This window comes from Ochotona curzoniae, unplaced genomic scaffold, assembly GCF_017591425.1.
Source record: "Ochotona curzoniae isolate NIBS_2020 unplaced genomic scaffold, NIBS_Ocur_1.0 scaffold_4505, whole genome shotgun sequence".
Taxonomy (NCBI): Eukaryota; Metazoa; Chordata; class Mammalia; order Lagomorpha; family Ochotonidae; genus Ochotona; species Ochotona curzoniae.
The window spans coordinates 29,172,870-29,200,456 of record NW_024467118.1 but is presented as its reverse complement, the minus strand read 5'-3'; the positions used below and the strand labels follow the sequence as shown (position 1 = coordinate 29,200,456).

Sequence of the window (27,587 nt, the reverse complement as noted above, 5' to 3'; positions counted from 1 at the left end):
TGCAGGCGTAACTCTTTAGTACTATGGTGGTTGTTTCTTAGTAACTCCATTTTGCTTTCTCCTTACCTGAATTTCCAGGAAGTATGAGCTGTTTGACTATAGGAGGTCGCACTGGGGTTGAGGATGGAGAGTTGAAGCCACTGCTGTATGGGCTACTGGCATTTGGACTATAAGGACTCGCATAACTCACAGAGTTGAAAGGATTATTATACAAATTCTGCCTCTTGAGAGCTGCGTAAGAGAGAAAACCAAATTTAGTGGCTTGAAGTAAGTTGACATTTAAAAGTTTTATTAGAGAATTCATTAAGTCATTTTCATTAACTTTTGAATACTTCCTGTATATCATATTTCATAATCCCTATAAGACTTCATTACCTTAAATGGGCTACATAAATAAAATAGTGCATACATGAAACAATGAAAAAAACATAAGAATGTCTCCTAAACAGATTATTAGCCACTCAACCAATCCAGTTATATCCTTTTGGTAAAATCATTCTTCTTAAAATTAAATTGTATCTATTATCATTGGAAAGGCGGGTAGAGAGAGAGAGGAAGATCTTCCATCTGATGGTTCACTCCCCAAGCGGCCACAATGGCTGGAGCTGAGCCATCCAAAGTCAGGAGCCAGGAGGAGCTCTTCCAGATTTCCCACGTGGGTGCAGGGTCCCAAAGCTTTGAGCCATCCTCAACTGCTTTCCCAGGCCACAGGCAGGAAGGTGGATGGGAAGCAGGGCCTCCAGGATTAGAACCGGCACCCATACGGGATCCTGGATGTGCAAGGCAAGGACTTTAACCACTATGCTATTGCACTGGGCCCAATAAAAATCATTCTTTAATAAGCATTACACAATGCTCAGTGACCTCTAGGGATATCTGTTTCCTTTCATTACTCTAAAATGAAAGGATTAAATTTTTTAATGATTTATTTACTTTTGTCTGAGAGAGATATTTACAGACAGAGAATGGGTGGAGGTGGCAGAGACCTTCATCTACTAGTACACTTCTTAATGCACCAACAGTCAGGACTGAGTTGAATAAAGGTCAGGAGCCAGGGCGAAGGACTTGGGCCATTCTCTGCTGTTTCTCCAGGCCATAAATAGGGAACTGGATCAGAAGTGGAGCAGCTGGGGCTCCAAATGCCACCCATACGGAATGCATGTGCTGCGGGTGGAGGATTAGCAGTCGGAGGATTAGCATACTACGCTATGACAGATACATTAAGATTAAAAAAAAAAAAAAAACACTTCTGCTCTTTTTAAAAACAAAAAAGCTCCTCCCTACTCTAGAATGTTTCTGTCAAAAATGTGCTTTGTTCATAATTATATAAATAGTACCACAGAGAGGCAATCATTGGGTCTAATGGTTATTAAAATATCAGGTAAAATGATCAAATCCCAAACTGAAGGGTGCAGGCGGCAGCAAGTGTTGGCTCAAGAAGTTGGGCCCTGCTATCCACATGGAGATCTGGACTAAGCTCCTGGCTCCAAGCTTCAGCCTGGCATAATCCCAGAGATTGTGTGCATTTTGGCAGTGAACCAGCAGATGAGAGCTCTGCCTGCCTACCTCTTTTTCTACCTTTCAAATAACAACATAAGTAAATAATGATTTGGGTAAGATATAAAATGAAATTATCCACAAGGAAAATTAATACTTAACATAACATTTTTCTTTCTATATGGACAGAGACAAAAGCAGTGTCGGGAAAACACAAATATGTCATAATGCTTTCTCTGCAGATGCCTGCAGCCGCCAAGCAGTGTCAGCAGAACAAGAACAACCACAGGACAAAATGAAATGAGTATGATAAAGGGGTAAGAGCTATGGAAAGCAAAAGACAGTAGTTATTACAACTGAGAAAGCAAAAGACAGTTGTTATTACAACCCAGAGAACCTGGATAATACTTTTTAGAAAAATAAACACTGCAGCAGTCTTGAAAGGACAAGCAGTTATGACAGGCCACTGAAAGCACTCAAAATCTGCTATGTTCTTTCAGCTGTGTTCATAAGATTAGCAAAAGCTGTGTCTTGAACATGCAGCGCACACACAGGAAGAAGAGCAAGCAAGCCTGCATGGCAAAGCACAAGGAGGGACAAAACAGGAACATGTGGCTGGGACCAGGTCACAGACAGGAAAACTACAGCTAGAAGCAAGACAGCTATCACCCAATCAGCTGGGGGAAAAAATCTGAAGGAGATTTTCGCTTCCACTAGACTACAATGAATTAGGTAGTATACAGTAATTAGAAACACAAGAAAAAAAATGTAGCTATTAACTGAAAAAAAAAAAATCACTAGAGGAGAAAAAAAAAGATGGCTAAAACTTTTGGTTTGGAAAGATGGAATATTTGTCTTCTGGTTAGTTGTGTAGTTTGAGGTAAGACACACCTTATACCTATTTAGTATGTAAAATATTCCTGGAAATATCAATCCAAGTAAAAACGGGATGGTTATTTTCTTGCCATCACTTTACTGCTCCTCAGCCTCCTATCAAGCTTACTTTCTTTTACTCGGTTATTAATCCCTAGCATTTCAGATCCTTTTATCAATGTATTCTGTACCATTTTCTTTCTCCTAAGAAATCTCAATTACACCCAAAACAGCAATTAAAACAGACCCAAGAATCCCTATTATTTATTTACACTGCCCATTTAACATCCCTCTCTGAATGCGTATTCAATGATCAACACATCAAATTCACCTCAAGAGGACATGCATTGTGTATGATGGTTCAGACACCTGAGTTCCAAATGGTTGTGTGGTTTTGATCCATGGCTGCTATTTTTTGTAAACATATTTGCTTATTTTTATTTGAAAGGCAGGATTATACAGAGTAGGAGACAGAGATCATCCACCTGCTGGTTCACTCCCCAAATGGCAGCAATAGCCAGAGCTGAGCTGATCTGAAGCTAGGAGCCAGGAACTTCTGTTATCTCCCGTGTGGGTGCAGGGCTCAATGACTTGAGCCATCCTCTGCTGCTTTCCCAAATGGTTACGTAGGGAGCTGGCTCAGAAGTGGAGCAGTTTAGACATGAACTGGCACCCCTATGGGATGCCAATGGCACAGGTAGAGGAATAGTATGCAGGGTGCTGGTCCCTTGGCTCAGCTCTCGACTCCAGCTTCCTGGAAGGCAGCAGTGATGGCTCAACTGACTGGGTTCCCACCTCCCATGAGCAAGGTGGACTGAGCTCCTGGTTCCCAGCACCACGACATTTGGGGGAATGAATCAGCAGATGCAAAAAATTCTAACCTATGATCTCTTACTCAACTCTTAATTCTGTTCTAGGAGTTCTCTCCCTCAAAATGGTAACAATATACATCCTGTAACACAAACTAGAACTGCAGAAACCACTGCTGATAGTCTCTCTTCTTCCTTCTTCATATCTAACTTGTTTAACTTTTACTATTATATGCTTTCAATCCTATTACCTCCCCCTCTGATATAACATATATACATATACATACAATCATAAACATATATGTATTTTTAATATCTTTTAATATGTATTTTTTAAATCCATGGTTTCTGCCTCATAACTCCCTCCATAAAATAAGCCATAAGAATTAAAATCCCTCTTCCTCCACCAAGGTAGCATATAGAAACTAATCTGCTACAGTTTTGTCTTGTAGATCGCCAGAAGTTACTTGATCTACCTTGTCTGACAGTAGATAAGACACTTATTTCAGAAGGGGCCTTGTTCCACACTCAGGAAAAAAGAATGTTTACTCCCTAAATGAATAAAACAAACAAGTGTGGGTCAGGCTGAAGCCAGGAACCAGAAACTTCTGGGTCTCCCACACGTGTGGTCGGGGCCCAAGCACATGTACAATCATCATTTGTCTTCCCAGATGCATCACTAGAAAGCTGACTGCAAATGGAGTAGCTGGGGCTTGAACTTGGCACATACAAGATGCCAGTGTTGGAAGCAGCAGTTTAAACCACCAAGCCACAATGCCAGCCCCTTTCCAATTACAATTTGATATCACTGTCCCTACTTCAAAGCTACACAGTGAGGTCTCCATAAAAACACCAGACATAGATTTCAGGGGATTTTTGAATAGCTGAACTGTGTCATACCTCTTCCCTTAATGCATCCTTTCATCTGCATTCTTTGCAATATCCTATATAATAAATTGGTAAATGTATTTTCTTGAGGTCTATGCATAATTCTGGCAAAATACTGATTCTGTGGAGGGATTAATTGGTCCATTTACAACTGATTAGTCAGAAGCATAGATTACCTGAAATTAGAATAGCTATCTGAAAGGGGGTAGAGGAAGTGATACTGTGGGACAAAATCTTACACTTTTAGTGCAAGCAGACATCAGATGTGGACTAACAGTACTGCCAGCTGGTGTCTGTTACAGAACTGTTTGCTTGTGGGTGGAAGAAATCTCCATACCTTTTGAACTCACAGAAGACTACTATGGTAACTGCTGTGTGAGAGTACAGAAAAAAATTTTTTTCCAACACCCAATTATCCTCATCATCAACCCTGTCAAAAGCAGAGCATACTACTTCACTATTTGCTCTCCAACTACTACTCATCTTTCCAAAACAGAAATTCCTGCTGGCACATACCATACCACTTTGGCATAAAGCTTCAATATTTCCCACTGCTCTTAGAATCAAGTCTAAAAACACTTCGTATGTTCTATAAAGGCCTTACACAGTCTACCTCCTACCTCTCTGGCCTTAGTTCATGACAATCTCATCCTTACTCTTCTGTCTCTCCTGGTTTGTTCTGACCCTTGTATATACCATGCTCTCTTCCACTACTCCTTTGTAAATGCCCTATCTGGAATGCCCTATTCCTCCTTTCTCTCCTTAGGACATATTTTTCTTAATCTTCATGTCCGACAACATTGTTTGGGCTAAATCTCCTATTTCTGAAAGCACTACACACCACTTTTAATTATCTGTCATCAGTTATAAAAATCATTCATATTGGGCCCGGTGTGGTGGCACAAGTGGTTAAGGTCCTCGCCTTAAATGCCCGGGATCCCATATGGGTGCCGTTTCTATCCCCGGCAGCCCCGCTTCCCATCCAGCTCCCTGCCTGTGGCCCGGGAAAGCAGTCAAGGACGGCCCAAAGCTTTGGGACCCTGCACTCTTGTGGGAGACCCAGAAGAGGCTCCTGGCTTCGGATCAGCATAGTATTGGCTGTTGCGCTCACTTGGGGAGTGAATCATGGGACGGAAGATCTTCCTCTCTGTCTCTCCTCTCTGTATATCTGCCTTTCCAATAAAAAAAAATAATAAAAATAAATCTTTAAAAAAAATCATTCATATTAATAAGTTTCTCCTATAAATTCAATGATTGTAGGTATAGTATTCATGATTTCTTACCATGTATTCTACTACCCCTTTCCTAAGTCTGATATATAACAGGCCTCTTTTTTTTTTTTAAGACTTATTTTATTTTTACTGGGAAGTTAGATATACAGAGAGGAAGATCTTCCGCCCAATGATTCATTCCCTAAGTGGTCGCAACGGTCAGTGCTGCGTCCATCCAAAGCCAGGAGCCAGGAACCTCTTCTAGGTCTCCCACATGGTTACAGGAACCCAAGGCTTTGGGCCGCCCTCCATTGCTTTCTCAGGCTGCAGGGAGCTGGATGGGAAGTGGAGCTGCTGGGATTAGAACCACCACCCCTATGGGATCCCAGCACGTTGAAGGCAAGAACTTTTAACCATTAGGCTATAGCACTGGGCCCTAAAAAAGGTCTCAATAAAAACTAACAGAATGAATGAGACTAATTTGCAAAAAAAATGATAGTGGAGACTATATGAATAAATAGAAACATCACAACAGAGAGACCCTTGATAAGAGAAATGTCAGACAACCATAATTTAAACAAGAGGTGGGCATGTACCTCTGGTGCCAGCATTCCATGTGGACACTGGTTTGAATCCTGGCTGTTCTACTTCCTATCCAGTATCCTACCAATATTCCTGGGAAAGCAGCAGAAAAGGACCCATGTATTTGGGCTCTTACATCCACACGAGAAAAACAGAAGAAGCTCCTGACTTTGGATTGGCCCAGCTCCAGCCACTCCAGCCACTTGGCAAGTAAATCAACAGGTGGAAGATCTCTCTCCTTTACCCCCTTTTCTCTGTAACTCTGATTTTCAGATAAGTAAACCAATATTTCTTAAAAAGATAAGCAAAAGTAGGGAAGAGGGATAGAAATTAATGTTTAATAAAAGTATCAAAAATTTTGTATGAGATGATGGAAAAGTAAAGTTTGGGATAAGTTCTGTCCATCTGGAGGAAAATGGTGACAGCACACAGCAATGTATATGTCCCTAATGTCCCTGAGCTTTACATTTTTAAATATCAAAAATGAAAAATTTGGCTACGTAAATTTTTACTATAATTAAAATTTTAAAAACCGGAAAGATCATAACCTTCAAAGAAGATAAAAAACAGCAAGCAGTGCAACAGAGGGCAAAAAAGGCACGGGTACTTCCATAAAAACAACTTAGGTGGTAGCACTGAAGGAAAGCAAGATGTGACAGAGCAGAAGCTGTTTTCTTGGTACATTCAAATAATACTGCAGTTCCTGAGGAATTCTACCTTATCACAAATTATTTTAAAGTGTCACTAGAAAAAGAAATGTTTAAGATTATCAAGTTCAAATTTGCAAAAGCTAATTTTTCCCATTAAATTAAAAAACACATATATATATTCATAACTGCAACTATTGTTCTGTCTATACTGCCATAAAATTTAAATATTGTTACACAGAGCTGGTTCTTGATTATACCTCACTTACAGTCCTACCATCTTTAATACCCTTGTTAAAATAGAGCAGAAAATAACCCAGGCTATCAGCTGTTTTGTACTTTTACTGAGACACAGGCAAAGCCACAGCCATTCATTTACATAGTGTATATGGCTTCTCATCCTGCTGGAAGATCAATGTTAAACAACCACAACAAAGACCTTATAGCCCACAAAAAATAAACCGTTCGCTCCCTGGCTCTTTACAGAAACCTCAGTCAACCTCTTTCATGTTTTATTTACTTGTTTATCTTATCCCTTCTATGAGAATAAAAGCTCCATGAAGGCAGACATTATTTGCTTTATTCAGTGTTACATCCTCAAGATTAAGAACATGGCTAGGCCATCAACATTCACTGTTGAATAATAAAAATTCCTAAATAAGTTATAAATCATATTTCTCTTATAAGGTAAAATACTTAAAGTACAAAAAGTGTTTCTATGAAAATTCTTAATAAATTTCACAATATCTAAATAAAATTGGCTATAAAATTTCCAGTTATTTCATGTACTAACTTGTCTACATCTAACTTAAGCACCAGAGTATAATTCTAAAAACAAATAGATATAAAGAAAAAGCATTTTTAAAAAAACATAAAACCTATTGCTTTATCTTTTTCTAAAAACATTTATTTAGGACACTCGACTGTCATTGTAAAGGCAAAATCATGACACAGTTGAATAGCAGACTGATGGTCTTACGACTGCTTATGAAGGACTATACTATCATAATAATATGGGGAAATCAGTCGGGGGGGGGAATTTGTGGAGGGAGGTAAGTGAAATCCAGAGCCCATGGAATTGTATCATAAAATTAAAAATAAAATAGAAGGAAAAAGATTGATTTCTTTGAACAGCAGGGTTTACAGAGAGAGAAGGAGAGAAACAGAGGAGAGACCTTCTGTTTATTGGTTTACCCTACAAATAGTCTCAACAGCCAGAGCCAGTCCAAAGCCAGATGCCAGGAGCAGAAGCCAGGAACTTCTTCCAGGTCTCCCATGTGGGTGCAGGGTCCAAGTATTCGGGCATCTTCCACAACCTTTCCAGGATATTAGAAAGGAAACAGACTGGAAGTGGAGGAACAGGAAAAGAACTGGTGCCCTCACAGGAATTGCAGGCAGTGGTTTTATATACTGTGTCACCAGTCCCTCAAGGTATATCATCTTCAGAGAAAACGAAACTCACAAAAGTTGAATACTGGGAAGAGTTTTTATTTTGTATTTGTATTTTTTTTTTTTTACTATATCAGAGAAAATATCAGTCTTTTATTTTAAGTTAGTTTTAACGTGTAGTAGAAAAGGAACTGTCAAAGATCTTATGATTTCATGCAGCAATAACATAAGAAGGTAACAAGTATATGGCAAGAACTTTCATGATGGTATGCTCAGTGAAATAAAAAAAAATGCTAACAAACAAGAAAATCCTTGCTTAAAAAGGAAAAAAAGGTTCAATCAACATTTTTTTTTTTTTGGATGAAAAAAGCAAAGATAAATTTCCAAGAAAAATCACACACATACCTGACATAGTTTGATCAAGTTTGTGGATAAGAGACTTTTTAGCACATTCAACATCAGGACTTGGGTAATCCAAAACTTGCCTGCACCAAACTAATGGACTAACCGATTTCTGCATTGGTGTAAGTTTTTTCTTTGGTGATGAATAAAGCCTAGAAGAAAACAAAACAAAACAAAAAAACCAAAAGGATAACATTTGTTATTAAGCACAAGGTATACAATAGATTCTTTGGGAATGATTGTGGGGTAGGCAGTAAAGTGATAGTGCATGTTTAAAATCACCCATATTTATTTAGTGCACAGGAAGAAAAAAATTATAATCACACTATAAACTCAAGCCTCAAGTACTTAATAAATATAAAGGACATATTTTAAATTATTTTTCTCTTTTATTCCCAACACAAAACCCAAAGAAAGCATTCATTTTTCCAGTTTTGCTTTGTCCTAGATATGATTGATTCTGTATCACTGAAAGTAATCCAGAAGGTAGAAAGACGAGCTAAATATCTTGGTCATTTTCCTTGCGACCACAAATTCAGACCAAAATTCTACCATTAGTGAATCAGAGCTTTCAATTTAGCAGTATTTAATCAATAGTCTTCCATTCAATTATTATACCTGACAATAGCAAAGTCCTTATTAAATCCTTAATACCCTAATGTGAATCATTCTATGAAATGACTTCAGTTATAGGAAAGAACAGGGCAAGTGCTTCTCGGCCTTTTGGCTAAGATCAAGTGTAGGAAAGAACAGGGCAGCATTTCCTCAGTTCCTAAGCAATGTATCCAAAAGGAAAAACACGGAGGAGAAACAGACAAGAGGTGCACTTAAACTTCCTCTCCCCAGTTTGTTCTCAGATTAGGCTGCAGTACACTGGTGGTTGTTAATTTATTTGAAGTATGACCTTATGTAAAAAATGTGAATAGCTATTTGATTTCTAACCAGGGTTTTCTTCAAATTAAAGTATTTTAAGTAGAATTTATGAAACAAACCACAACTATGCTTTGATACAGCCACACAGTTAGATGCTTCAACAAGGAAAAGAGATAATAATTTCACAGTTCACATTAATCAAGCTAGGATACTATTAAATGCTGTATTTTTTAGTGTAAGTATTTAAGTATCTCTCTGTAACACCAGCAGTGAAAATATAGACTTTTTCCAGCTCTTTTGTCAAATTAAAATTAGTAAGTGTAAGGCACCAACACACTAGTTGGAGAGTGTGCAGGCCGGGGAATATAGGCAGGCCACACCTGTGCATACCACCATGTTAGTGCCTGCAGCTTGGGTCCTGGGGTGTGGGGCACTATGGGCCTTTGGCTGGACAGAGGGGCAATGCTAGGGTCCCAGGACCTGCGGCTCACAATAAACCAGGAAACAGGGATGGGTGCACTCTGCACTCCAACACAAGATCCTGAATATGTATCTTCCTCACCTATTCAATGAACTTAAAAAAAAAGTACAAGGAATAAGGGTAAGCTTCAAAATGTTAATGTTCAGTGAAAGAAACCAGACACAAAAGAATACATACAGATTACTCGGCCGTGTATATAAAATGTATATTAAATGTGTGGAAAAGGCCACGGAGAATAAAATAACTAGTAATTGCCTAGGATTTGAAGTTAGCTATACAAATTAGGTGTCTTTTAATGATGATATGTTATTCAATTAAATGGTAGTAATGATTTGTTTTGATAGTGTAAATAAACTAAATTAAGTGCATAACTTTGTGATAATGCAGATTACACAAGCATGGGTAAATTTTATGCGGTGAAAATTGCACCTTAATAAAACTATTTAGGAAATTATCAGGCATTTTCAGTATCTTTTAAAATATAGGAACTAGGCTTGGGGGCAACTGACACTCCCTGCAGTGTGGCAACTGTGGGGGGTGCCCCTGCCGGGTCGGACCCAATGCGGGGGACTCACGCCAAAGACACTGCCACAAGGCAGTGAACGAGTCCCCTCGGCCTCCCCCAGGGCGGCCAGTGCACCAAGTGGTGCCAGGCTGCCTGCTGCCGCCCGGAAGGGCAAACTCTGGGTTTACAAGATATGTACTTGCTGGGCCCAGGGTCACTCATGACCTAAGACTAGTTTAGATGTAGGTGCAAAGTGAATTTTTCGGGTATATCTCAGTGACATGTCCATGAAGATTATAAGCAGGCACAAGGGGACCAAGACCTAGTGGTATGGGGGAAAGTGTCCAGAAGATAATTTTTATAAGACAGATGCAACAGCTCAATTATGAATACAGAGATGGATATTAGTATAAGAACATCAACTGATCACCATATACTAGCCCCACAACCGAAGCTATGAGGGGCCTCTTTGCAGTGTTGGGTACCATTGCCCGACTGAGAGTGTTGGAGTTGTGGAGTGTCACATTTTGGCAGGATCAAGACACTCTCCACACACAAGAGAACTTGGGCTGGGGAGGCTCTGTGGGGTTGTGTGGGCCCAACCCTTTGGAATAACAAGTCCCCCGGGTAGTTTCCCAAGCTGGGGATCAATGGTCTAAGCTAGGTGTGACCACGCATCTGACATCCACTCATGGTAAGGAATCCACAACAGTCAGGGTAGGTCAAGGCAGCATCACCAAATGTGCATCTTTAAACAGGATGTGGGGTGGCCGGGCAGCAACTGGAAGGGGACAGGAAGGGGCAGGGCTGAACAAACCTACTCGACAAGTAACAACAGAAAACAGGTTGGAGCACAGCTCATGCCTGGTAGGTCCTTGCACATACTGATCTGTTGAGGCAAGGCACTAAGCCACAGCATCCAGGGGCCACGACAAGTTGGAGGGGCTCTCCAAGCAGAGACAGACAACCACCCCGGCCTATACACTCTCTAAACGCAGGGCAGAGGCCCGGTTGGGGAAATAACACTACACCCTAGCTGGGTTGAGTTTCCCACCAAGGAGCGCATGGGCGGACTGAGGCTACATTCTGATCAGGATACGATCGTAATCTTACTTGGACACAATTTGTGTGACTGGATGGGAAGCACCAATCCATGCCAAATTCCAACACCATCTGTGACTCTGAGGACCAGGGAGGGTGAGTGACAGACTAGGTTATGGTCTCAGCCCTTACTGAACCATGGTGTGAGTTGGTAGGGGTATGAAGAGCCATGGCTGGGTTTGAAATACCCAACAACAAGAACCAGCTTGGTCGGAGGCACAGGCAGGAAAAGCCACTGTTCCTCCTAGATAGCAGGCGAACTGAGTAGTGTTTGGCTCATGGACCCACTGGTAGCGCGAAAACTGGCATTGGGAACAGGTTCTGTGAGGAAAGCCCGGCAACTTCATTCTGGCAGGACACAGTCCCATGCAGGTAAGCGCAAGAAGCACAATAGGGAACAACCCAAAACAGCAATGAAAATTATCCACTGGCATACACATGCATGGTAGGGGCAGATACCAGCTGAATCTGATTCACATTACTTCTGTGAATCTGAGCACCAGATCACAGAGTTTGGTCAAGCCAGGTTCGGTTTGCAACACATACCAGTACACAACAAGTAAGCCAAGGGAGATTGAGCCCGTACCAGATGTGGCTTGCAGCACACAACCAGCACATGTGACATCAGGGTTAGGAGGCAAAGCCAACAGGGAACGGGCAACGCCCTGCTGGATCACTACTTCCATTGGAAAGTGTGAAAAATACGGATGGGGGCATTCAGGACTTAGGCAGGACTAAGCCCCTGTGGGCCTCACGGTGAGCTGACTGTTCTGACTGGTGCAAGTTAAAATTAAGTGGGTTGAGGGGTGTTTGGATCTTAGCACAGCGTAGCTGGCAGAGGCTGGTACTATGAGCCAATTCTGACAAGTCAAATGCAAACTACCGAGACTGCATACTCTAGGAGTGGTGTGGCCTAGTTAGTGGAAATAGTATGGGCACCTCCCTCAGGGTACCACACCCGTCCGGACAGCACGAAACCCAGGCTAGGAGCAGGGTGGCTTGACAGAAAGGCACCTGCCAGTGGTGTATGGGCTGGAATAAAGGTTGGGTTGGGTTTGAACCAGGCTTTCAATGTTCCATTGAACGTGTGCGAGAGCTAAATGGGAGTGGGACAGACTGGACAAGCCTGCAGTGCATACTGGCAAGCATGGGAACCAGGGTAGGGGGCAGAACTGGTAGGGTTTTGGGAGTCGCCTCAACTGGCTGCAGCTCCAACTGTTTGCATGAAGACCGAGTATGAAGTGGGGTAGAATCGAGCTGGACTACAACAACCCATTGGTTCACAAGGAAGCCAGGCTGGAAGCCCGAACGGACCCATAATCGCAAACGACCACATATGCATAAGCTGATTGGTGTGACGAACGTGTTCGAGTCTTCGTACTTGCAAACTCACTCAAGAATCAGATCTGGGATCAACTCAATGAAGTTTCTTTGGATATTTTCACGAACTGAACTGCAGATCTGGAAACCCCAACCATCAAGAGACTGTCACCAGTGGACTCTGATAGTTTCATTACGGTTGGGACGGAGAGATTGGCAGCAATCCAGAACTGATGAACTATCAAATTGTATGAGCAGACCCTAGGAGCAGCCTCTTTTGGGGATGGGGATGTTGTGGGAGGTAGGGTTGGCTTTCCCCTTTGTTACTCCCTAATCCCTAAGATACAGGGCAAAATGATTATATTAGTGTGGAAACAATGATATTACCCACTTTCACCCTGTAGCCCGTGACCCTTTGTACCCTAATAAACTAAGATTATTAAAAAAATATATATATAGGAACTATTATAAACTATATAAAATATCAATAATTCTAAATCAGTGAAATTAAAACAATGTTTACTTACCACAAATTCTCTAGTTACCTTTTTTTTTTAATGGTACCATAATTCTTTCAGTAACAAAAACAAAAAGAACATTTTTAGACTCTTTTTTATGTCCTACCCTTATCAATAAGTAATCTATTTATTTATATTGGAAAGTGAGATATACAGAGAGGAGGAAAGAGAAAGGAAGATCTTCCATCCCATGATTCTCTCTCAAAGTAGCTGCAACAGCAAGAGTTGAACAATCCAAAGCCAGAAGCTAGGAGCTCCTCCAGGTCTCCCACGTGGGTACTGGGTCCCAAGGCTTTGGGCCCCGTCCTCCATTACTTTCCCAGGCCACAAGCAGGGAGCTGGATGGGAAGTTTTAGCCACCAGGCTACTGTGCCAGGTCCTTAAATCCTATCTTTATAAACAGTATTTCTCCGCATTCCAATATTTGCTTCCTAACTGGAACAGAAAATGTTCCTTCCTCTATTTATCAGACAACTGGTAATGTAGCAACTTGCCCACTGCCAGCGTGATGGAAAGGAAAAGAATGACTCAATAATCCCAGAGTATACCATGACCATCACCCTAGTTTCTATTATTTGAGTCTCCCTATCACTACTTCAAGTTTGGAAACATAATACTGGCACAAAATTATTCCTTGATCAGGGAATCTTTAGCTGAGTTTTTAAAGTATTCTAAACCTACTAAAAACCAATCTAAATAGCATTTTTAAAAATTTTATTTGAAAGGCGGATTTATGGAGAGTCAGAAAGATCACTCCCCAAACAGCTGCAATGGATGGAGCTGAGCAATCCAAAGCCAGGAACCAGGAGCCTCCTCCAGGTCTCTCATGGGGGTGCAGGGTCCTAAGGATTTGGGCTGTCCTCCACTGCCCTCCCAGGCAACAAGCAGCGAGCTAGATAGAAAGTGGAGTAGCCAGGACATTAATCAGCACCTATATGGGATTCTAGCGCTTGGAGGTGGATGATTAGCCAGTTGAGCCAACTCCACCCCCCTAAATAATACTGTGAGTCTTTCAAAACACAATAACCAATATTTATGATATTATTAGAAGTTTTCATGCTGAAGTCACAGTTAATGACACAGATCAGAGATAAACGATACAAAATGCATCAAATGTGAACTGAGAAAACACTGTATTCAAGAGGAAGAAGAGATGGGCGCCCAGCACTGGTACGTAGTAGGGTAATCCTCTGCCTCTGCCAGCACTCCATTTTCAGCCCTGGCCGTGTCATTTCTGACCCAGCTCCCTGGTAATGTGCCTGGGAAAGCAGAATAACATGGCTGCAGTACTTGGGCCGCTGCAAACATGTGGGAGGCACAGAAATTCCTGGTTCCTGGCCTCAGAACAGCCAAGTTCCAGCTACTATAGCCCTTTGTAAACTTGCAGATGGAAGATCTCTGTCTTTCATCTTGCTAAATCTACCTTTCAAATAAAAATAAACACAACCTTAAAAAAAAAAAAGGAAGAGATTGATTGAACTAAAAAACATGGCTCCATGATGTCTACTCCCATTCCCGCAAAAAAATGGTAAGACTCAAAAAATCACAAACTGGCTGAAAGTAAAAAGAATGGGGAAACATGCAATTAAAAAATATTAAAAGAGATAAGGAGAAATACTTCAAAACATCAGAACCACATGGAAAACTAGTAAGAAGACAGAAGACCTGAATAATATTATCAATCAGCTTCACTTAACTAACATTTCTGGAACATTCCACCTCAATAACGAGAGGATATATGTTCTTTTTATGTACACAACGATTATTCTCCAAGACAGACCAAGAAACAAGCCTTACTGAATGTAAGACAACTAAAAATTCTTCAAAGTATGATCTCTACTTACAACATAATTACATTAAAATCAAGAAATCCAGTAAATCTCAAATATCTGGAAATTGAACATGCTTATAAATGCTTATACAGCAAAGAAGAAAACACCACAGAGAAATCATAAAACACAAAAACTTAACATACCATTTTTTCTGATGAAGCTAAAGAAGGGCTTAAATGCTTACAATGGACAATAAAAGAGGTTTCTGATGTTCTAGGCTATTAAAACTAGAACAAGAGTAAACTCGGAACAGTGAGAGCAAAGAAATTACAAACAAATTATAAAGAATAACAATCAGTTTAACAGAAAACAAACAAAAAATGGTGAAAAATTAAAACATGTGATTCAGTTGATATCTTTAGTCAGAATGACCCAGAAAGAGGCAGTAAGCCAGAAATAAGAGGTCAGATCGCTAGAATACCACAGAAATGGAAAGATTTCTAAGGAAATGCCCAAAACAATCTTAGGCCAACAAAATAGAGCTAAAATAGAAATATTCCTAGAAAAATCCAATCTACCAAACAGAAGAATAAACAGGGAATATAAATAAACTTACAAAAAACAAAATTAGAAATGAAAAATCCCGGAGCCACCTGTGAGGTGTATCAGGCTAAGCCTCTGCCTGTGGCAGTGGCATCCCATTTGGGCACTGTTCTGAGTCCCAGCTGCTTTACTTCCAACCTACCCTGCTAATGGTCTGAAACTGCAGCAGAGGATGGCTCAAGTCCTTGGATCCCTCCACCCATGGAGATCTCTAAGAAACTCCCAGCTCCTGGTTTTGGACAAGCTCGGCTACAGTCATTGTGGCCATTTGGGAATGAACCAGTGGACAGAATCTCTCTTAAACTCTGCCTCCCAGCAAAAGTAAACTTCCCAGAAAGGCCCAGATGTTTTCACTTATGAATTATACCAAATATTAAGGAAAAAAATATCTGTACTCCTATACAAACTCTAAAAACAATTAGCTAATGATTGAGGACTGAATGCATTCTCCCAAGTTTAGAAATAAATTAAGCATGTATATTATCATAATTTTAACTAAATATTGCATTACAGTAAGCCAGAAAAAGGAATTAATGGCACGCAAGTTGGAAAAAAGTAAAACTATCTTTATTTACAAATATGATCCTTTATTCAGAAAATTCTTTACAAGAATCCAAAGGGGGATGAAGGAGAAGACTCTTGTGTAAAGAATGGTTTAGCAATATAAGGTCAACAATCAATTGCTTTTTCTGTACACTACCAATGAACACGCTAATAAAACCAACACAGAAATTTCATTCATAATACCTTCAAAGAATAAAAGACTTAAATGATGTATAAGACTCATATCCTGCAAACTATGCAACAATGCAGAGTAAAACTCTTAAATAAAGGCAGAAGTATAGGGCCCAGTGCAATAGCGTAATGGTTAAGGTCCTCGCCTTGCACGCCCGAGAACCCATATGGACACCGGTTCTAATCCCATCAGCCCAGCTTCCCATCCAGCTCTCTGCTTGTGGCCTGGGAAAGCAGTCGAGGACGACCCAAAGTCTTGGGATCCTGCACCCATGTGAGAGATCCAGAAACAGGTACCTGGCTCCTGGCTTTGGATGGGCGCAGCACTGACCGTTGCGGCCACTTGGGGAGTGAATCATCAGATAGAAGATCTTACTCTGTCTCTGCTCCTCTTTGTACGTCTGCATACCCAATAAAATAAATAAATTTTTTTTAAAGGCAGAAGTATAAAAGGATGCTTCAAGTAGCCCAGGGAAATGGAATTTAAAGAGATTTTTTAACAAAAAGATTACAAAACACAATCATACAAGAGATATACTGAAAGTTCCTGAAGGGGCTAGCTTGGTGGCACAGCTAGCTAATCCTCAGCCTGAGGCAACAGTAACCCATTTGGGTGCTGGTTCTAGTCCTGGCTGCCTCACTTCCCACCTTCCTGCTAACGGCCACTGCCTCGCCTTTCTGCTAACAGCCAGGAGGACCAGCGGAGGGTGGCCCAAAGCTTTGGTCCCCTGCACCTACTTGGGCGACAAAAAAGGAGCTGCTGGATCCCAGCTTTGGACTGGCCCTGAAGTGAATCAGTGACAGAAGATCTCTGTCTCTCTCCTTATTTCTCTGGAATATTAACTTTCAAGTTAAACAAATAAGTCTTAAAAACTGTCCATGTGATGAGGAGCTCGACTGGCTTATCTTCCCCCTTCAAGTGTCAGGAGTTCAGGCGGGCTCTGGTTCGTGTTTAGCTGCTTTGCTTCTTATCCAGCTCCCTGCCTGTGACCAGGGAAGGAAGAGCACAATGGCCCAGGACTTTGGGACCCAGTATGCATGTGGGAGACCTGAGGAAGATTCTAAAATTTTTGAACAAAGGACCAAAGCCATTTCTAAAAAGAAAAAGTATTTTCTTAAATATGAAAATGCCTGATTTTAGGGGGTGATACAATGATGCAACAAGTTAAGTTGCCAATTGCAATGCTAGTATCCCATACTGGAGACAGTTCTAGTGTCAATAGCACAGTGTTCACTCCAGCTTCCACTAAGTTGCTTGAGAAAGTCATGGAAGATGGTTCCAAGTACTTGTGCCCCTACCACTCATGTGGGAGACCCAGATGGAGTTCCACGCTATTTGAGGCATGAATCAGCAGATGATAATGTGCCCACAAGAGCACCACTCCCACCACCACCCGCCAAACAGACACACCATCTCACTGCCAACCCCTGTCATCCTTCCTTTCAAATATATACATCTTTAAAACAAATCTCTGGAAGCCAGTGTTGTAATGAATAAATAATGAATAAATAAATAATGAATAAAGCCACTGCCTTATACTAGTATCCCATATGAACACCTGTTTGAGCTCCAGCTGCTGTTTCTGATCTACCTCAGTTAACAGCCCAGGAAAAGAAGCCCAAGTGTCTGGGCCTCTGCCACCCAGAGAGGTGATCTGGCTGAAGCTCCTGGCTCCTGGCTTTGGCCTGGCACAATCCTGGTTGTTAAAGCCATCTGGGAAGTGAATCAGTGAACATCTCTTCCTCTTACTTCTCTTACCTCAAACTTTAAATCCATTCTGTACAATGCAGTCAAAGTATTTCCTAACATACAAACCTGATTCTATGTACACTGCTCTGCTAAAGATTCTGAGCCAGTCTCCTCTTGCCCTTGGGTTGTGGCTTCTTCCCAAAATGGCCATAGTCCTTGAGATCCAAGTGATGACCTAACTGTGGCAGTACTTCTTTAGTTCCATTACTCACCTTCCTCTAACATCCAACTCTTTAAACAGCCAAATGGAACCAATTTCTATTTCTGGAACAGCCAACACTTCTGATTCTAAGTTATTTGTGCAAGATATTGTTCTCTTGCCAGAAATGAATTCAACTCCACTGTTCACTTATATTACCCTCCTCTGCCTAGCTTCACTAAGCTCATTAATATTTTCTATTGGGCCTAAGCTTAAATATCAACTCTTCAGAAATATCTTCCTAGAATATCTCTAGAAAAGCTCCTGGCTCCATGCTTCAGCTCAGCTCAGCTCTAGCTATTGTAACCATTGGGGAAATAAACCAGAAGATAGAAGATTCTCTTTGTCTCTCCTCTCGGTAACTGTCTTTCAGATACAAACTAAGCAATTTTTTTTTAAGAAGGGGGAGAAGAAAGGAGAAATCCCAGTGTTTGTACTGCTGGGGAGTAATGATTACAGTGACATCAACCAAGAAAGCATCAATCAAAAACTGGGTTGCAGCTCATACAAGGCCAAATGGAATGCCAGACTGTGCTGGGCACTGGCCTAAAACCCAATGGCATGTATGAGAACTGGGTCCGGGAGTGGATCAAGTGGAGGAACCAGGGCAATTCCCCTGGCGAGTCATAGCTCCCGCTGGTGACCATGTGGTCCAGACCTGGGGGTCGGATAAGCTGGGCAAAGGAGCTCCAATGACTGCCTAATGTATGGGTTGGTAATGGAACAGGGTGTACCGGGCAGGACTGAGCAAACCTTAACCCACAAGCGAAACTAGAGACCAGGATGGAGCACATGTCATACCGAGATAGGCTCTTACACCTGCTGGTCTGCGTGAGTCAGGCACACTAAGCCACAGTGCCTAAGGGAGAGGCCAGTACAAGTGAGGGGCTGAGCCAAGCTGAATCAGAGCAACCACTGGATTGCATGTGATCTATGGCTGGGAACAGGCCTGGTTGGGGAGCTAAGGGGACACCCTAAATGGGTTAAGGTTTCCACCAAGGGGTGCATGGGCTAGAATGGGGGCTGCATTCTGATCAGGAAACAGTTGTAGTCTCCCTTGGCACAAGTGTAGACTGGGACTGGAAGCACCAGGCTGGCCCAGATCCCAACACTGTCTGGTGTCTGGAGGACCAGGGTAGATGTGAGACGGACTAGGCTAGGTCTCAACGCCTACTGAACCATGTGTGAGCTGTATGTGGGTATGGATGAACCATGGCTGGGTTGAAACATCCAACAGCAAGAACCAGCTTGGGTTGAAGGCCAGTCAGGAAAACCCAATGTTCCTGCTAGGACAAGAGGTAAACTGAGTAAGGCTGGCTCATGGATGGACCTCCTGCTATGCGCAAAATCTGGCATTGGAAGAAGTTCTGATGGAGGAGCCTGGGCAACTTGGCAGGATACAAGCCCTGCAGGAAAGCGCAAGAAGCATGAATGGGAACAGGCCAGAGTAGGGCACGGGAAGTTTCCCACTGGCATATTTGGCATTGGTCGGGGGCAGACCAGGCTGAATCAGTTCACGTCATCCACTAGCAAATCCGAGCGCCAGAACAGAGTGTGGGTCAGGCCAGGTTTGGTTGCAACAAAAACCAGTACACAATATGGAATGCCAGGGTGAGATTGCCTGTGCCGGATATGACTGCAGCGCCCATCCAGCGCATGTGAGAACCAGGAAGGGAGGGGGCAGAGCCAGCATGGGAATAAGGGAGGGCTCCCTTGCTGGACAGCTACTCCCACTGGAGAGCATGAGCTGGGATGGGGGCAGACCAGACTAAGCAGGGCTATAACACCTGTGTGCCTCATGTGGACTAGATCAACGAAAAGCCAGGCTGGGCAGATTATTCCTACTGGTGCAAACAAAATTAGAGTGGGTGAGGGTTGTTTGGGCTTAGCCGCAGCATTAGCTGGCAGAAACTGGCACTGGGAGCTAATTCTGTCAAGTCAAATGCCAGAACCACCTGAAGAGTGCATAATCCAGGAGTGAGAGATCTAGGAGGGAAATAGTGGGCTCCTCCCTCTTGGGTTACCACTACCACAGGAGGACCAGTGAGGGCTTGATTGTTGAGCTGGTTAGATGGATCTAAGCTTCAATATTCAACGACATGTACGGGAGCCAAATGGGATGTGGGACAGACTGGACTAGTCTGCTACACATACTGGCTAACCAGGGTAGGGGGCGGGCCTTGGGGGGGTTATTGTGGGTCACTCTCACTAGGCTGCAGCTCCCACTGGTTTAGGTGAGGGTCGAGAATGCACTGGGCAGAACCAGGCTGGACTGCAACACCCATTGGTTCCAGTAGAAGTCGCGGCTAAAAACAGAATCAACCCAGCAATTACAACCACCAGCTGATCGGGGTGATGGACTGTGCTGGGCCCTGCACTTGCTAGTACATACAAGAATCTGGTCTTAGAACACCTCAGACAAAGTTTCTTTGGGGATCTCCGCAATCGAAATGCTGGACTCAGAACCCTAACCATCGAAAGACAGAAGACAGAACAAGTCAACCAACCACCTCAGCTATATGTTGGCAGTGAAATACTGGGCAAATGGAGACGCTATGATGGACTATGTCAAGCAGTGGATTCTTTAACGACCTCAATCGTGTTTGGAGCGGCGAGAGTGGCAGCAATTCATAACTGGTGAACTATCCAAACCACTTGAGCAAGTATCTCAGAGCATGCCCCACATCCAGCACTTGAGGTGGGTGGGAAACTGGGTGGGGCTTCTCCCTTGGTATCCCCATTTGCTTCAGACGCATGAAGGAAACAATGTGGAAGTGATGGTCTTGCTCACTTTCCTGTAGCCCTTGAACCTTTTTGCCCAAATTAACTATGTAAAGATTGTCAAAACAAAAAATAATAATAAAAAAAACCTGGGTTGCTTTTTTTTTCAGGAAAGACACTGAGCTCGATTTATTAACTATATTATATTGAATTTTGTGGCAACAGCTCAAAGTCTATGCACACTGCTCAAGGCAAGAGGCCTTCAAAAGAGTTTGTAGAAAATAAAATTATGGGAGAATCAAGATAGTGGAATATGGTAAGGACACATTTAAACAATCATTAGCCAAGGCGAAGCAGGAGGGCACACTCTAGGAAACCGGAGAGATTAGGCCGACAGCAGATAGGTACCTAGAGACTGACGGACAAGAGAAAGCAGCAAAAACAAGTGTGCTTTTGCAGTGACCAGATACACCAGTGTCAGTCAGCTAGATGCGAACTGAGCTCCAGCAACCAGGTTGGAAGGGGAGTTCACTGGGAGCCAAGGAGGTGAACCCAGGCAGAGGACTGCCCATCTGCTGATTTGTTTGATTTGACCAGGAGTAGAGACAGAGAACAGTATATCTCAAAAAGGCAATGCAGGAACAGGATGGACTTTACAGCTCAGACCACCATCAGACCCCACACTGCGTGCCATTTTGTGTAGGGAGGCAAAGGTTGTGGATGGAACTACACATGCACTGAGCTGGGATCAAACTTACTATGCTCAGTATATTGCACTGGTCCCAAAAGGAAAATATTTAATTTGGCATCTTCGGGTCAAAATAGGTCCAGGTGGCCCTCACACCTAATGGGTAACAGGTTCTGGCAAGATCAGCACCACCATCAACTTAATTATTTATAACACCTGATTTCTTCCTAATCCAGAGACCTGTTCAAACCGGAAGTGGGAGAAAGGTTATATAGACAACTGTGCAGCCTCAGCATGGGATCACAGAAGTGGAAGGTGGTAAGCCAGGAGCTGGGGATACTGAGACCATGGTGGAAGCCTAACACAAGAGACTAGACCTGAAACTTGCTGGAGGGAGTGGCACAACTGAAAGCAAACAAAGAACTGAGTTCCAAACACCATCAGTAAAATTGATCTGTACACCTGTGGGTGACACAACTTAGAAACCTGCCCTAAGGAGAAGAATCTGATAACTGAAGTACAAAGACCAAGAGCAAAAGAAGAGACAGAGGCACAATGGATATTACAGAAGATTCCCCTGCAAAGGAGCAAAATTCTTTGCCAACCTCAGAGTTAATTGAGGAATACACAGAGGAAATGAGGAACAAAGAACCTAAAAATTTGTTATAAAGCTTATCTACAACAAGAAGCACATGTAGGAATTTAAGGAATATGTCACATAGAAAATAGAAAAACTGAAACAAAATCAACCAGAATTATTAGATATGAAGGACACAATAGAGCAAATTAAAAATTCAGTGAAAAGTCTCGATAGAATGAATATCAGAACTGGAAGATATTTCTTGCGGCAATGGAGAAACAATCAAAAAGTTGGAAGAGGAATTGAGTCAAACTAAGGAAAGTATTTAACAAATAAGACACGATTGAAAGACCAAATATAAGAGTGTCCGCCTTCACTGCTGGTGGGAACCACTGTGGAAATCAGTATGGAGGTGCTTGGAGAATTGCAAATAAATCTGCCATATGACCCAGCTATCCCACTCCTAGGAATATACCTAATTGAAATGAAATCTGCATATGAGAAGGGGATCTGTAATCCTGTATTTGCAACAGCACAATCTACAATAGCAAATACATGGAAACAATCCAGATGTGCGTCCAAAGAGTGGTTAAACTGTGGTACATCTACTCCATGGAATATTATTCAGCTATTAAGAAAAATGAAATTATACTATTTAAACCAGGTGGTCCCTAGAGACCAATATGTTCAGTGAAATGAGTCAATCACAAAAGAACAAATACTATATGTTCTCGCTTATATAAGAAAATCAGCATGGAAAGAGTAACTTCAACAATCCAATCCATACTGTTCTTTGGTTTTGCTTTGTTTTTGGCTGCATCCCATGTGTTTTGATGGTTTTTTTTATCTCAGTTTTTTTTATTCCAAAGACTTTCTTTTCTCTTGTTGAATTCATTGCTGGCTCATGGATTACACGGTGGCATCATTTTTTCCAAGAGATTTTTATGTTTCCTTTTTGTCATCCATGTGTTGGTTACTCAATGGTGCATTTTTTCATGGTGCTATAATTTGTTTTTGTCATTGTTGTTGCGGTTGATGACCTTGTTTCATGGCTTCTCAATTATGGAAATGTATTTAGTAATGGAGTACTGGAGTCCACCATATCCAGATGTGGGGGTATAATGCAACATTCATTCCTGCTTCCAGATGAAAAATGGATTCTCAATGAAACTGTTGGAAATGTGTAGACAGGGGATGCTGGACTATCTGACATTGTTTGTACCAGCAAAGTCAGGGTACACTTAAATAAGAGACTGATGGAAATCTGATTCCTTATGAAGGACTACACCATTGTAGTAAAATGGGGAAAATCTATCTGGGGGTTGTAGCTGGTGTCGGGGGGAATCCCAGTCTATATGAAATTGCACCACCTAATTCAAAAATTTAAAAAAAAGTTACAGGAATTCTGGAAAATGCAGAAAGAGAAGCTGGGTTTTAAAAAATGAATTTAATTAAATAATAAATAAAATTCTTCCACAATAAAGAAAAGCTTAAAGAATACACCTGTTTCAGACCTGCCCTACAAAGGATACATAAAAATGTTCCCTTGACAGAGCAGAGGAATAGCAGTCACCAAAATCAAATGCAAATGTGAGGAACATCCCAGTAAAAAAACAACAGAAGATTAAATCAAATGAACAACTCACTGCTAAATGACAGGACCAAATTACCACCTATTCATATTAACCCTGAATGTAAATGGATTAAACTCATCAACCAAACATCATCATTTAGTAGACTGGATTAAAAAATCTTTTTTTTTTTTCTGCATACAGGAGACACATTTCAACAACAAAGATCAATGGAAAACATATCTCATGGATTTTGACATTTCTGTTTTTCTGTTCAATTCTTCAAAACAGTTTTTCTCCTCATACTAAATTCTTCACTGACTCCTGGGTCACACAGTAGCATCATTTTCTTCAAAAAAGGTTCTTGATTTTCTTTTTTCATTTATTCAGTGGCACATTAGTCATTCAGTTGCATGTTACTTAATTTCATGGTATTGTAAATTAGTATTTTTCTTCCTTTTGTTGAATTTGTTTTGTGGCTTTTCATTAAGTGGATGTACAGTAACTGTGTAATGAAAACTATTATATCCAGATGTGAGGATACAATGCAGTATGCATCTCTACTTACAAATCAAAGCTGGACTCTCAATGAAAAATGTTAAATATATCTTGACAATATGATGCTGGACTCTCTGCCTTGTCCATGTCTACAATGATGGACTGGCTCAGCTCCGGACATTGTGGCCATTGAGGAAATGAACCAGCAGTTTGAAGCTTTCTCTGTCTCTCCTTCTCTCTGTAAATCTGCCTTTCCAACAAAAAGAATTTGAAAAAAAAAAAAAAAAGAAAAGAAAAAGATTAAAAGATAAGTTTATTTTGGTGCTAGAAAGTTAAATCTGTGTAGTTTTTCCATGAACACTTTAAACCCCTCGTATATGTAACTTTTCAAGTTCAATTATACACAGGAATTCCTAATACCAGAAGCTTTTCAGTTCACAGAAAACATGCAAGTGTCTGTGTGATTATGTACATATATAACATACACATATTACAGTCTACACAACTGATTCATAATGATTCAGAGTGGCTAAAACTAATCTTACTTGCAGAAGTGACAGTAGTTCTTGGACAAAAAGTCCTAACTTTAAACAAATGTTAAATCCTTGAGATTTCAGATAACAGATACTGCTTTAAAAAAACCTTCAATAGTTGATCAACTAGGGCTAAAGCCAGATTTTAAAAATTTATTCTTAGTAATTTCTATGAAAATATTACCTAAGATGTGACGACATAAAGTTAGAATCCACAAAACAATAATTAAAGTTTTAAATACAGTAAATATATTAAACTGTGTTCTTCACAATTTTCTATTTGCAGTATTTCTAGTTTCTAAAATTAGTTTCTAACTAGCTTCAAAGTTAAAATAGTTTACCCACTGAACGAAAATATAAACCAGATAAAAATATCTGGAAAATCTAAATATATCTACAAAATCTATCTATCTATCTATACACACACACACACACGTATATATGTAATAGAAATGCTATAGGCTAAAGGTCATTTTGAACATGAAATTAAGCTTCATAGTGTGGAGCTTTCTACTTAAATGATACATCAGCACTCCAAAATTTCCAGAGTTGGGAGGTTCAACCTGTATTAAGTATTATATTCTAGTTACCTTATCTACTATTTCAAAATCAATGGTGGTAGCAATTTAAACAGTACAAATTGCTGAGTTGATTTTGTATCACTCACATTTATGAAGTTAAAAATCTTTCTAAAAGTTCAATGCAAATTTAGACCATCTAAAACTAAAATAAACAAAGGGTGATAATATTGAGGATAATGACAGCCAATATACATGCAATTTGTGCAAGGTGCTGTTCTAAACACTTCGAGTATCTTCACGGCCCTTTCTCTTTACTCAGGTGCAATTTCTTTCTCTTTTATTTTATACATTTATTTATTTGTGAGTCTAAGGACAGAGAGGTCTTCCACCTGTTTATTGACACTCTAAATGGCTACAAAAACCAGGACTGGGCCATGCTAAAATCAGGAGCATGGAACTGTATCGAGGTCTCCAAATGGGTCAAAAACACAAGTACTTGGGCTGTCATCAAGTGCTTTACCAGGCACATAAGCAGGAAGTTGAATCAGAAGCAGAATAGCCAGAAATCGAGCAAGCTCTATGACAGGGGATGTGGGTATCTGAAGCAATCAATGGCTTAACTCACTGTGTCCTAACACCCCCACTGCTTTTTTTTTTTTATTCTAAAAGACAGCAAGAAAAACCCTCTGTATCCCAATTCAAATTATTAGCGTTCATGCTCAAGTCCATACAAACTTTTCTCTTACGAATCCTATTATTGATTTCACAGTAACTTGAATTCCATGTTCACTTTTTCTCCTAATCAAATTCTAAGCACCTTCAAAGCTTAGTGTCACTTTCCAGTTAGTCACTTGAATGAACATTTCTATAGCAGTTACCATTGGCAAGACCTGGAATTTGAAGATGAAACACAACAGGCGATTACACTTCACACTTAGAGACAATATAACATGAATTAAGATAAACCTAATTGCGGCCTCAAACAGAGCTTGTCAGTTTTTAACTTAGCCTGTACTATCATGAAGACAGCATTAGTCTTAAACCTCTAGATTCAAGATTCCAAGATTCATGAGTTTTCCTTTTTTCTGTAAAAACGTATATTTTACATATATATACATATATACATGAAGTAGAAAGAAAGCAAAAGAGAGATTGAACTTGAGCATTTTTTTTTTTTATTGAAAGATTTACAGAGAAGGAGAGACAGAAAGAACTTCCATCTACCAGTTCACTTCTTAAATAGCCAGAGCTGAGTTGATCTGAAGACAGGAACCAGGAGCTTCCTTTAGGTCTCCCTCACCAGTGCAGGATCCGAAGGCTTTGGGCCATCTTTCACTGCTTTCCCAGGTCACAAGCAGGGAGCTGGATGGGAAGTGCAGCAGCTGGGACACAAACTGGTGCCCGTATGAAATCCTGGTGCTTGCATGGGAAGGATTAGCTAATTGAGTCATTGTGCCAGACCCAAGCTAGTTCATTTGCTAGTTCATTCTCCAAATGCCGTCAATAACTGAGGCTGGACCAGCCTGAAATAAGAAGTCAGAAACTTAATCCAGGTCTCCCAGCTACTCGAGCCATCACCACTATCCCAGCATCCTCATTAAGAGGAAGCTGTAGTGAAGATCTGGAAATCAACCCGACTCTCCAATATGGAACATAGATGTTTGAACTGTGAGGCTGCCTGCCTTTGGGTTTTGTTTTTCAGCCCTCTTCAGCTTAGTCCTAGTTAAGGATGACTTAACGGCAAACAAGAATATCAATTGGCAATAAAAGATCTATTAATTCAATTCTGAAAGGGGGAAATCAACAGGTCCACTCAAAAGATATACATCTTGAGCTTGCTCAGCAATACATATACTAAAAGATGTACATCTTTACATCCTGTGGCTGCTAAATTAATCTGTCTATAGCTACTAAATAGAAATGAAGATACGCAACATCTTCATAATTATAAAATGCAGTTCTGACTAGGTACTAAGAGCACACTAAACACCTCCTCATTAACTTAATGACATCCATGAAATTCCATTCCTCAAGCTTATCAGAGTGGGGTCATTTACAGACTCAGCCTGGTCCATTCCTGCTTCTTATACTTTCCCAACAAAACAGGTCTCAACAGATTTGTCTGAGTACTATTCTACTCTTATATAGATGACCAGAAATTCTTGAAAGAACCAGTGGAAGAGAGAGCTCCTTCTAGTAAGTCTTTAGAGGGAGATGGTTTGCTTCATCCATGTCTCAATTTCTAACAGCACTACCTGCTTCACCTTTCCAGATACTTTCACAAGAAAGGCACTGAATTGCCCTGTTTCTATCATTCCTC

The 27,587-nt window shown here is 41.0% G+C and overlaps 1 protein-coding gene across 2 annotated transcripts in view; it reads right to left on the bottom strand.

Annotated features, from left to right (window-relative positions):
- The window catches only part of SLAIN2 (SLAIN motif family member 2), a 74,481-nt gene that overhangs the window by 32,953 nt on the left and 13,941 nt on the right, over positions 1-27,587 (bottom strand). For both annotated transcript variants that reach the window (XM_040966413.1, XM_040966412.1), the window contains exons 2-3: positions 8,302-8,450; positions 67-231 (exon numbers count right to left, since the gene is read on the bottom strand). In XM_040966413.1, the coding sequence (XP_040822347.1) occupies positions 67-231; positions 8,302-8,450 (314 nt within the window). The remainder of the gene's footprint in view (positions 1-66; positions 232-8,301; positions 8,451-27,587) is intronic.